This window comes from Lontra canadensis, unplaced genomic scaffold, assembly GCF_010015895.1.
Source record: "Lontra canadensis isolate GAN:19392208 unplaced genomic scaffold, GSC_riverotter_1.0 scaffold24, whole genome shotgun sequence".
NCBI classification, from domain to species: domain Eukaryota; kingdom Metazoa; phylum Chordata; class Mammalia; order Carnivora; family Mustelidae; genus Lontra; species Lontra canadensis.
Window position 1 is genome coordinate 952,892 of NW_022631018.1, and position 12,252 is coordinate 965,143.

General features: G+C 39.8%; 1 protein-coding gene across 3 annotated transcripts in view; it reads left to right on the forward strand.

The window, feature by feature from the left end:
- Positions 1-5,119, forward strand: part of SOAT1 (sterol O-acyltransferase 1) — a 72,562-nt gene extending 67,443 nt beyond the window's left edge. For all 3 annotated transcript variants that reach the window (XM_032862597.1, XM_032862599.1, XM_032862598.1), the window contains 3 exons: positions 1,913-2,048; positions 2,869-3,014; positions 4,561-5,119. In XM_032862597.1, the coding sequence (XP_032718488.1) occupies positions 1,913-2,048; positions 2,869-3,014; positions 4,561-4,617 (339 nt within the window). In that variant the 3' untranslated portion in view covers positions 4,618-5,119. The remainder of the gene's footprint in view (positions 1-1,912; positions 2,049-2,868; positions 3,015-4,560) is intronic.
- Positions 5,120-12,252: the final 7,133 nt, after the last annotated feature.

The following is a 12,252-nucleotide window of genomic DNA, read 5'->3' on the forward strand; positions in this document are numbered from 1 at the left end:
AGGAAGCAGGCTCCCCGCGGAGCAGAGAGCCCGATGTGGGGCTCGATCCCAGGACACTGGGATCATGACCTGGCCGAAGGCAGAGGCTTTAACCCACTGAGCCACCCAGGCGCCCCTGTTGTGTTTTTTTTTTAAGATTTTATTTATTTATTGGATAGAGATCACAACTAGGCAGAGAGAGGGGGAGGAAGCAGGCTCCCTGCTGAGCAGGGAGCCTGAGGTGGGGCTTGATCCCAGGACTCTGGGATCATGACCTGAGCCGAAGGCAGAGGCTTTAACCCACTGAGCCACTCAGGTGCCCCTCCAGAAAGTATTATTCTGCAGCTAGAAGTGGTCTTCATTTCTCTGTGGGCCATTTATGTCTAAGACAGCTGACGCTTTGGACAGTACTGCTTAGAGACCAGTATGAACAGTGATGAGATCTAATACCACAGTTGTGCTCTGGGTTTATTTCACACAATTATGAAGTAAGAACGCATGGAGGCATATAGAGAAGGTGAAATGATCCGTCGGTAATGGATCATTTCTTATGAATCTCATTGCTAGTAAATAATCTCCGTCTAGCTTTTTTGTTTTTTTGTTTTTGTTTTTGTTTTTTTTTTTTTGTTTCTCTGCTAAAGTAGGGAAACACTTAGTTTGGATTTATATCTCTCCATTGGTGATACGTGTCTTTGAGATACTCTTTAGAATGGAATGTTATGTAGACTAATGACTGTCATGATTGATGATCCCTGGTATCTCTGGATTGCAGGTTTTGGTTATTAAGTCACTATTTGGCTAAGTGATTGCATGACATAGTTCAAACAGTGCTGTAGTCAAGCGTTCTTTCATTCATAAATGTGGTGTCACTTAAAGGTCTGTAGTGCAGATGGAGAGGATGTGTGCCTTTTCCACCATACCGTGTTACTCTAAAGGTTGAGATTTGATATGTCCATTTATATATGAAAACTATGTTTTGTCTACTGTAATGATTTACAAATACAGGTTACAGGTAGGTTTTTAAAAATATGCCCAGTTTTTCCAACATGAATGGTTTTGACAGTGCCTCATTTTAGTAAAATAAGGATTTTAAGCGTAGATTTTTTTTGTAATTATTTACTACATTTTTTTTTAAGATTTTATTTATTTATTTGACAGAGATCACAAGTAGGCAGAAAGTCAGGCAGAGAGAGAGGGGGAAGCAGGCTCCCTGCTGAGCAGAGAGCCCGATGTGGGGCTCGATCCCAGGACCCTGGGATCATGACCCGGGCAGAAAGCAGGGACTTTAACCCACTGAGCCACCCAGGCGCCCCTATTTACTACATTTGGATTAACCCAAGGAGTAGATTGGAAAAATCAAATATAAACATAATAAAATAGGTGCCTTTAGCATGTGATAATTATAAGTCTTATATACAGTTGACTCTTGAACAACAAGTGGGGTACGGGTGCTGACCCTCCCATGCCGGGGGAAAATCTGCATGTAATTTTTTGAGTCCCCCAAAACTTACCTACTAATCACCTACTATTGACTGGAAACCTTACTGATAAACAGTTGGTTAACATGCATTTGTATGTTCTGTGTATTATATACTATATACTTAGAATAAAGCTAGGGAAAAGAAAATGTTGCTAAGAATATGATAAGGAGAAATACATTTACTGTACTGTGCTGTATTTTTTAAATAATTTTTTATTTTTTATTAACATAAAATGTATTATTAGCCCCAGGGGTACAGGTCTATGAATCGCCAGGCTTACATACTTCACAGCACTACCATAGCACATACCTTCCCCAGTTGTACTGTGCTGTATTAATTGAATAAGTGGCCCCGTGCAGTTCAAACCTGTGTTGTTCAAGGGTCGGCTGTGTCTACTTTGGGCTTAATTACTTTTTAAAAAATTGCTTTTTCATATTCTCCTTTTACCCTAGTTTTTCACCAAGAGGTTCAAGTCGGCTGCCATGTTAGCTGTCTTTGCTGTGTCTGCTGTAGTGCACGAATATGCCCTGGCTATTTGCTTGAACTTTTTCTATCCGGTGCTTTTCGTGCTCTTCATGTTCTTTGGAAGTAAGTATCTGGGCCTGCTGAGAGTACTGAGGGTCGCGCTAAAAGAAATGTAGACGATGACGTCTAAGGCACGGCGGACAACTAGATCATAGCAATAGCATTTCAAGGCAGCGTTTATCAGACAGTCACAGCATTGACTTTGAGTAATTAACCACGCTCTGGCACATGGCGCTCATCCTATGAAGAAGAGAAATGAACTTAAGTAGCCTCTTGAAGACTAATGATAACACTGATTTGGGAGGTCATGAAGACTGTAAACAAGGTCCACACTCTGTTAGTGTTCACCCCAGAAAAACATGGACCCTTGTTTGGGTGCGTGGAGGGAAGAACAGGTTCAAATACGAATGATTCCATGAAATATATTTTCACCTGCTCTGAATATTCTCTGATTTCTTGTTAATCACTGATTAATAAATTTCAACACTTAAAGCTTCATTTTTAAAAATTTTTAAATTATTTTTAAAGATTTTATTTATTTATTTGACAGACAGAGATCATAAGTAGGCAGAGAGGCAGGCAGAGAGAGAGGGGGGGCGGGAAGCAAGCTCCCTGCCGAGCAGAGAGCCCCACGTGGGGCTCGATCCCAGGACCCTGGGACCATGACCCGAGCCAAAGGCAGAGGCTTTAACCCACTGAGCCACCTAGGCGCTGTGAAGCTTCATTTTTACTTACAGTACCAGTAGTCAGAGTAAAAACCTGTATACCCATAGTTGATGCTCATTGTGATAACAACATGATTACAGCACATGTCTTAGGCCCCTTGTTTCCTGATAGATGATGTTGTGATAACTATATATATTTTTTATCATTCTAACTTTAGTGGCTTTCAACTTCATTGTCAACGACAGTCGGAAGAGGCCAATTTGGAATGTTATGATGTGGACTTCCCTTTTCGCGGGCCATGGCGTCATCCTGTGCCTTTATTCCCAAGAGTGGTATGCACGTCAGCACTGTCCTCTCAAAAATGTGAGTCTTCGGTTAGGCTGGAGTGGAAAAGTAACGTTTTTGTCCCCTGATTGTGAGGCTTCGTAGGCAGTATTAAGAAGAAGAGTAGTGGAAATGATGCTGAATTAAGGCTAAGGGGAGGTAAATAAGGAGGAAAAGGATTAGGTTATTATCTGATCTTACTGTACTGGCTTTGAAATTTTTTTCTCTCTGGTTTTCTTTACATTGAATGTTCCTAGTTCTTGGTTCTCTCTCTTTCTTTTTTTTTTCTTTTTCACTGTGTTTTGTTTTGTTTTGTTTTAAAGGGTCTTCTGATTTCCTTCCTGTGTCCTGAAAATGTAGGTGTTCTGCAGGGTCTTCTCAGTGGCATGTAGATGCCCCCTCTGCCACCACCTACATACACATACATGTATTTCTTCCCTCTTCCTTCGTAGAGTAATAAACTCTTTGTGAAAATGTCCAGCTATACTCCTATGTCTAAGATCCCATTTCCCTTGACCTTTGTTGTTGTGGTTGTTTGTAATTATGTAAGAGTCTTATTTTTAAATCTTTCACTTCTAGTTGCATACGGATAACTCCCAAATATTTAGGGGGCACCTTCTTGGTATTTCTGACTATTTCTCACAGGTACCTGTAACTGAAGACCCCTATAGGCAAATTAATGTTTCTTTCCCAAAGCTTCTCCTGCTGTTTATCCTGTTTCTCTTATGCTGCCTTAATGCCTCCTCCTTTCCTCTTTATCCCCTTTGCGCATCTGAACTAGCTGCTTTGGGCTGTCTTTGGTAATGGTGCTCTCTGCACACTGAGTCCACCTGTCAGATTTTCTCAAAATCCACTTCGGATGCAGCATCTTCAAGCTTTTTCAAATTCTTGCTCCAGTCTTTTCCTGTTGGTGAACTTTCATAATGCTTTATGTGTTCTCATTTAGATAATTTAGTAATTCTAAACCTTGTATTATAGTAATTTGTGTATATATTTTATCATCCTTACCCTACCACAGTTTAGATGTTAGGCCACAAGCCGTAGGTCTGTGCTAAAATAAAATGCAAGATCCAGAAGAGAGGTAGTGCCTGTTTGGAATTTGGTTGGAAGTCCACGTAATTGTATAGAATTTACTGGACTTCAAAAGCTTTCTGTAAAACTTCTAAAGCACTATAATCTGTGTTACAGATAAAAATAATGAACATCTTTTTTTTTTTTTTTTTTAAGATTTTATTTATTATCTGACAGACAGAGATCACAAGTAGGCAGAGAGTCAGGCAGAGAGAGAGGAGGAAGCAGGCTCCCTGCTGAGCAGAGAGCCCAATGCGGGGCTCGATCCCAGGACCCCGGGATCATGACCTGAGCCGAAGGCAGAGTCTTTAACCCACTGAGCCACCCAGGCGCCCCCAAAATAATGAACATCTTTTAAATTAGCAAGCTGCTTATGGGTTAAAGGTTACTGAAATGATGGAGGCATTGTAGAGGTACGCAGTGTATAAAATTAACGCACCCCTGTCTACCCTGACACCTTGTGCACACATGTGTGCAAATAAACTACTCTTCCATTCTTCTTTCCCCATTGAAGCCCACATTTCTGGATTATATCCGGCCACGTTCCTGGACTTGTCGTTACGTGTTTTAGAAGCTTGGACTTTGTTTCATTCCTTGACACTGAAGATGGGTAATTCTGCCTGATTTGGGGCCAGCATCTGTTTCCAGTCGTTACTGAAGTTATCTGTGGTATTTGGATCACTCCGCGCTTTACAGATGGTTTGCTCCGTTCCTAGGTCAGCTGAGATGTTGCAAGTTTACTGGAATCTTGTGCACTTAAAGCAGTACTTTTTTTTTTTTTTTTTTTAAACCTTTTTGGGAGAAGGAGAAGGGAGACTTACAGCTGACAACAGTGACCAATTTTTGCTGGGTTTTGTTTTTGATTCCCATCTAAACATCATGACTAAACCCCCATGTGTCCTTGGCCACTGACTTCGCCAAAACACTTAACGAAGAAATAATTTAAATATTTTGGTCTTTGAAATTTTTTTCAGGCACACTGTTGGAATGTATGCTAATTAACTATGTACCTGGGAAAGAAAACAAAATAATGAGGAACATTTTGGCTATTTCTAATAGAGTGAAAATCTCTAGTTTCCGAAGATAATCTCGTTATGCCTCCTATTTGTTTTTTTTTTTTTTTTTAAAGTTCGTTCTACTCAGTTTTTACCTTGTTTTCTCTATGAAGTGTAGGTCATGATTTCTGTGAAGCAAAATTACACCTTTCACCTTGAATTCTTGAGTTTATATCTGAAATCTTACATATTGAGGGAACAGAAAGAAGTAGGAAGGGAAGGAGAGGGAAGTGGCACAGGACAAAGAAAAGACATTTCCTTTTACATCTTCCAAAGTAATTTTTAAAAAAGACTTGCTGAGTCAATCAAATGTTTAAGTTATTTTATCATGGAACTTAATGTGGAAGATAACTTTTTTTTGTTGTAAACGTTTTAAGGTGATAACTTTTAGGAAGTTATTTAGAAGTACTCTTTGGTATACTTATTGTTTAATAAATACTGACTTGAAATAGTTGGCAGACTAGTAAGTCTGTAACATACAAGTATTAATCACATTCCATTAATATTAAAGTGATTTTTAAAGATCCAGAAGCTGGCTTCTGCAGTGCTTAATTATTACACTTTTAATGGTAGTATGTATACTTTAGCTGAAACAAATTAATATGTTATCATTTTCAAGAAAATGTACTCTATTATGTGATGTTTCCATGTTATAAGATGCTCATTGCTAATACAGTGTGGTGTGCAGGAATTACTTTGTTTGTCTGTATGGGGTGTGATTATGTTTGTCAAGACCGAGCATTGAATGGGATCAGAGACGGAGTTGAATCTTCCACTCAAACAAGTGAGACTTAAGAATTACCCAAAAGGTGATTTTTATTTGGAGTAGCCAACCTGAGAGGCTATGTTGGTATTCTAATAGCCCTACTTCTATCCAGAAAGTTGTGGGACATCTTTCTAGAATTGTTTTAAAGTCAGTTTGAGTGTCATAAGGAGAATGGAGTTTCTTAGTCACAACTTAATTGTATCACAAGTACCCAGCCTCATTACCCATTTTTCTTCAGTATCTTTGATGCAGATGAGTTTGGGCAATTTTCAAACACCAAACCCAGCTTTAACAGATAGGCTTCTGGCTGTGACAGGAGGTTTTCACACATTCCCAGCAGTAACTGTCTATACAGTGGTGGTGTAATTGTGATGGAGCCATAACCTTCAAATGAGACTGCTTTATACTACATCTTGTAATTGCTGGTGTTTTTTTTTAAAGTTAAAATGAGTCAGTCACTTGAAATTTTTTTTTTTAATATTTTATTTATTTATTTGACAGAAATCACGAGTAGGCAGAGAGGCAGGCAGAGAGAGAGGGGGAAGCAGGCTCCGTGCCGAGCAGAGAGCCTGATGTGGGGCTCGATCCCAGGACTCTGGGATCATGACCTGAGTCGAAGGCAGAGGCTTAACCCACTGAGCCACCCAGGTGCCCTCAGTCACTTGAATTTATGACTACATTTTAAATATATTGAGGGAGTTAAGAAAACCAGATTGGTCTAAGATTTGTTCATGAGTGAGTCATCGCCTGAAGGGAGAGAATGAAACCCTCAAATCTGTGTTTCTGTTAAGTGCTGTAAATGTTGGACTCTCATTGCTCATTGATTTTTGTTGCTCTCTATCAATTCTGAATATTGTATTTGTTGGATTGATTAAGGCTGGTGGGTTTTTTGTTGATTTGCCTTTTTTTTTTTTTTTTAGCATGATTTCATCTTCCCTTTACTAGTTTTTTTTCCCCCCCTGCCCAAGACCTTGAAGTGACAACAAGGAATACTTAAAACTAAGGGTTCTTTAGAACCCTTAGACCTTAAGACTGCCATAAGAAATTTTCACAAATGCGTAAAGGAAGAGCTACTTTCTGTGACAGAAACTAGTTTGATAGCGATGGACTGCTAGCTGCTCATAGCAAAAGTCATTTTATTTAAACCACTATCTACACTCCTAAATAATTAAAACTTCTGATGTGTTTTAGGAAGATTTATTGACTTTTCCTCTTTTGCTTATAGGATGATACTTTTTTTGTTTTGAAAAGGAAAGCTTTTAAAACTTCTTTCCTATAAGAAGTATTAATGATAGTAGCCATTATTGTGGGTGTTTCCTCCAAGGCAACAACTATATCTCAAACTTCGTTTTAAAATCCGTTAGATGCTTTCATTCTCAGTCCTAGATAGTGAAGGAAAATGGAGTTGTTTGTTTTTGGTGGATTAACCTCCTACAATTGCCTAATAAGTGAAGTTGCTTGCTTTATGATAGAATTTAATTAGAAAATTCAGGCTGCTTTTAACCTTTCAGTAACTACTTTTTGATTTTGGAAGTATGAGGAGGGGGGGAAATGCCTTTTCCTTTTAGTTGTAGGGTAAGAGTGGGTGACATTGGCAGCTTAAGAGGGTACAGTATGTAAATAGTCTATAATTGGGAGCACAGATTGTTGCACAAGTCATTGATTTTGTGTAGGCGGTTTTCTTTGAATTTTAAAATTATACTTGGCCTGAAGAATGGAATCCTGAAGTCTTTAAAGAAAGCCTAATAGAACATTATGTATCTAAAAAGGTTTGTCATGTGGGCTATGTACCTAAAAAGATGTAATTTATGAATTGTTGAAGTCTTTTATGCAAAAAGATGTTTGTTTTATGTGGTCATGAGTAATTTTGAGTAAAGCTCATTATTTTGTAAGGGAAAAATAATGAAGGTAAACTAATAACAATTGTAGTAACCAGGTGGCCTGATGGAGTGTGTTTTAGTTATGAAACTATAAAAAAAAAAATTGTTACACTTAAGCCCATCCTGTAAAACAGAGAGAATAGAGCTGCTTCTGGTTGAGATTGGGATGCAGGGCTGGAGTCCTGTTGTTCGGGACACCCATTTTCTCCTACCCCCAGATACCAGTCAGAAAACCAATGGCGCAGCAAAAAAGGCATGCACCGATGTTTCAGATCGCCTCATCCTTACTAAGCAGTGTGGCAGTAGGCACAGTTGCCTTGTTTATCAGAGCCACAGTTTCCCTCATCTGTAAAATGGGGGCAGTAACTACCTCATAGGGTTGTTGCAAAACACTAGCCCTGGCCGAAAGTGGGCCTCATTATCTTCTGACCTTCCATAAATTCTAAACCTGAATCCTTGGTAACTTGTTGGAATCTTTCAAAAATGTGAATGTTTCAAATGCTGCATACTCCTGAGAGTATGTGCTTTTAAATAGACTCGATGATGTGAATCCCCGTCATCACCTTGACTGATAGAAGCACTCCTGTGACGGAACTGACAAGAATTTAACAAGATTTCTTAAAGGCACTCATGTTTCCACCTCCAAAATTACTTTCATATTTAACCTGCTTAGTATTTTTTTTTTAAAGATTTTATTTATTTATTTGACAGAGAGATCACAAGTAGGCAGAAAGGCAGGCAGAGAGAGAGGCAGATGCGGGGCTCGATCCCAGGACCCCGAGATCATGACCTGAGCTGAAAGCAGCAGCTTAATTCACTGAGCCAAGTGCCCCTACCTGCTTAGTATTTTTAAAAGGAAAAGCATATCTGCTTTTACCTAGGTATTTAAGTATTAGAAATAGTGTGTATACTTTAGAGTTAAATTTTAGAATTTATGGAGAGGAAGGAAACCAATAAGGCCTTAACTTTTGCTGGTGTAAAGAAAGCTAGTCTTGAAAGGCAAAATTCTTAATGGAAGATAGTTCACACTTTTGTTAATAATGTGTAATGGACTTGCTTGCTAACCTTGTGCAAAATTTTATGTGACTTACGTAGTTTTTATGAACAGTTTATATGTGTGTGCATAAATACTACAGAGACAGCTCTGTCTTGGACACTTTTACATATCTTATCTCTAGGCTTTATGTTTATGGCTCAGAATTAGAAGAAACTGGAACATAAATGTTCTGAGGATAAAATGAGTATTACTAGTAAAGCTTATAATAAGCATTTGAGTAGTTTCTAACATCACTAAAGTTTCTGTCAGGTAGTAGAATTTTGGAAACCAGTTTATAAAGGAGGTAAAACACAATTTCAACTCTGGTCGAAAGAGGGGAGAATGGAGTCCTTCTTGCTTGGTCTGCCTGTGCTCTTTCTCACCCTAAATTTAATGCCCTGCTTGAACATCAATAATGATAAAAACTGGAAAGCTATAGCCTATGTAATCTATGAAGTCAGTCCTTTTAATCAAGTTCCCACTTTTTCTGTAAAGCATAAAGACTTTTTAATAGTTAATTTGGATCTGAGAAAAAGGGTTAATCTCAGAAGTGATGTAGTTCTAAAAAAACAACTAAGACTGCCTCTTCTGTATTCCTTTTTTTTCCCCCAAATGTTTTCTTCCTTATTTCTACTAGCACTGCCAAGGGAGTGCTGATGTGACGCTAGCAGGTAATCTCCTTGCTGTGGGGTCCATTTGTTTCAGTGAGGGGGCGGGTGTGCTCCCTCGTGGTTCTGAGACTTGAGGCAGTTTGTGCATGCAGTCGTGTAGGGATACAATTTGGATTCCCGTGTGCAGATGTGCCAATTCTTGTGCCATTTGGGCCCGTGCGGCAGCTTCCTTCCTGTGTCTACACTCGTCCAGCTTGTGCTTTGAAATCTGTCGTGTTCTGAGCACAGCAGAGGTCATGGACATATGTGGTGGTTTTAAAGGTTTTCCTATAATTAAAGATGTCTTTTCTGATTCAGTCCTGTTGCTGTTTTCCAGAATTTCTATACAGGAACCACCCCCTTCTCCCCAACACCCTGCCCTGTGTGTCTAATCACTTGTACTGTCACTTTGTTCAGTATGTACTGTCTTAAAATCTACATACATAAAATGGCAAGATACTGGATATGTGAAGAATGTGGTCAATAAAAATATTTGGGAAAAACTTAGTTCTGTTGTTTTTAAAAGTAATCAAGTTCATTCAGTATTTACATATTTCACAATTACAGATGTTTTTCAGTTTTAAAAGATTGTGAGAGCGCGCATACACAAGCGGGGTGTGAGGGGCCGAGGGAGAAGCAGACTCCTCGCTAAAGTAAGGAGCCTGATGTGGGGCTCGAGCCCAGGACCCTGGGATCATGACCTGAGCCAAAGGCAGGCACCTTTTCCACCCATGATTCCACCCAGGAGGGGGAATCATGTTAAAGATTACAAATCAATAAATGGTAGGGCCCAGTTATGACACTGCCACTTTGAGCTGCCTCTCTTTATTGTGGTCATTATTTGTTGCTTGACTCCTTTTGCAGTTGGCCTCTTAAAACTTGTGAATGGCTGTTTCTAAAAATGCACTCAGCTCTTCCCCTAATGGGTAGAAATGGACTTCCTTTTCTAATGAGAGTTGGGAAATACGTTGGTGGAAAAGTGTCCCTTTTCAGACAAGACTGGGGGAAACTGATTTTGAAGCAAGATTCATTGCTTTCATTCTTCCAAGGAATCTCATAATAGAAACCTATTATGAGTAGGATTTGACATCAGAACATTCTTCCCATAGAAGCATCATCATACTAAGAGCTAAGAAGTCTTCTAATCTCCCCTGCTCTGGCTCTAGCCACCTGCTTCTGCAGGGCCAGAGGACAGGGAAGGGTGCAGTTCCTTCAGAAATTAGATGAGTCCCTTTCTGTTTCTTGGACCAAGTGAGTATTCTTTGGCACCAGGGCAGAACCATGGTGTGGCAGTTTTCCTTGATAAATTTAATGAAGTTGAGGGTCTTGACCCTTTAGGCTCAGCTTGCATTTGAACTCCAATGAATGAAGTTCATGAAACTTAAAACTGGAATACCAGTTTGTAACTATACCGTGAGAAATCACACGGGTTGGTAAATAACACCATGAGAAATCAATCAGGTTGGCAACAATTGCTCTGCACAAGACCAGTTTATGGTATGATGAGAAGGAGGAATTTCTTCTAGACCGCATCAACATCACATGCCAGGTACCGCGCTGTGTACTGAAGATAGGCTTGTGAACAAAACCAAAAGCAGCATCTTCCATATGTGGAATCAGAAGGAGGGGACTTAACTGAATGATGACATAACTGAGACAAGCTGAGGCATCATCTCAGTTTTAGGAATGTCCTCCTGTGGAAGCAACACTAGAAGTTACTCTTCCCCTGAGAGACGCGTGGCTGGGCAGTGTCTCCTTCACAGCACTTAGGGATACCTTCAGTGTTCAGCTACACTAAGTACAAATATTGGCCTCTTCCCCAGTCAGACTCCTTCAGGAAGCTATGCATGCTATTTGTAAGTGCCCACGAATGAGTGTGTAATCCCTGCCCACACACTTAGAAAGGGAATTGGTGAGGGGTGCCTTGGTTGTTCAGTTAAGCATCCAGACTTGATTTTGGCTCAGGGCGGTGAGCCTGCACTGAGCTTGGATCTTAAGATTTTCTCCCACTCCCCAACTCTTTTTCTCTCTCTCAAAAAAAAATGGGATGATCAAAGAGATTGGTGCAAATGCACTCCTGCTTTTTCCCCAGCTCAGGACATGTTCAGTGATCATCACAGTGAATCTCTTCTGAGGTACTGTCCTCTTGAAGCTGGAGGTCCCTACTGCTGAGCTGGGTGTGTGTTAAGCTGCCACAGGATTCAGTCAATGCCAACAAGCTCAGTTAGCCCTGTTATAACTACGTGACATTTTTACTATCATGAGGTTTTCCATTTAGGAGAATTACTACCTGCTCATTTAGGATTGTGCTGTGATATTTTCCATCAAAGACCTCAATATTTTACTTTTCTCCACTTCAGGGTTCCCTTGGTATCGAAGTTAGGAGTTTTCCCGAGTGGCAACTGTGTCGATAGCTGTGATCTTATTGTAATATATATATTTTTAAATTTTATTTATTCATGAGAAAGAGGCAGAGGCAAAGGGAGAAACAGGCTCCGCAAGGAGCAGGGAGCCCAATGTGGGACTCGATCCCAGGATCCCGGGATCATGACCTGAGCCAAAGGCAGACACACAACCATCTGACCCACTCAGGCGCCTTTATTGTAATATTCTTAAGTTCTCACCTGTTTTTGTGCATTTACTTCATATACTTCTACAACTTTAATGCACACCTTTGCTCAGGAAACAGTATGTATAATCAAACCATTGCATAGGATGGAAAATGAGAAGTAGCCTTTGATGTCTTTTTGTTAATACCAAAGATCTAATCACTTAGCCAAATTCAATAGATTTTATTTTCTATGTGTCCTTGAATCTGT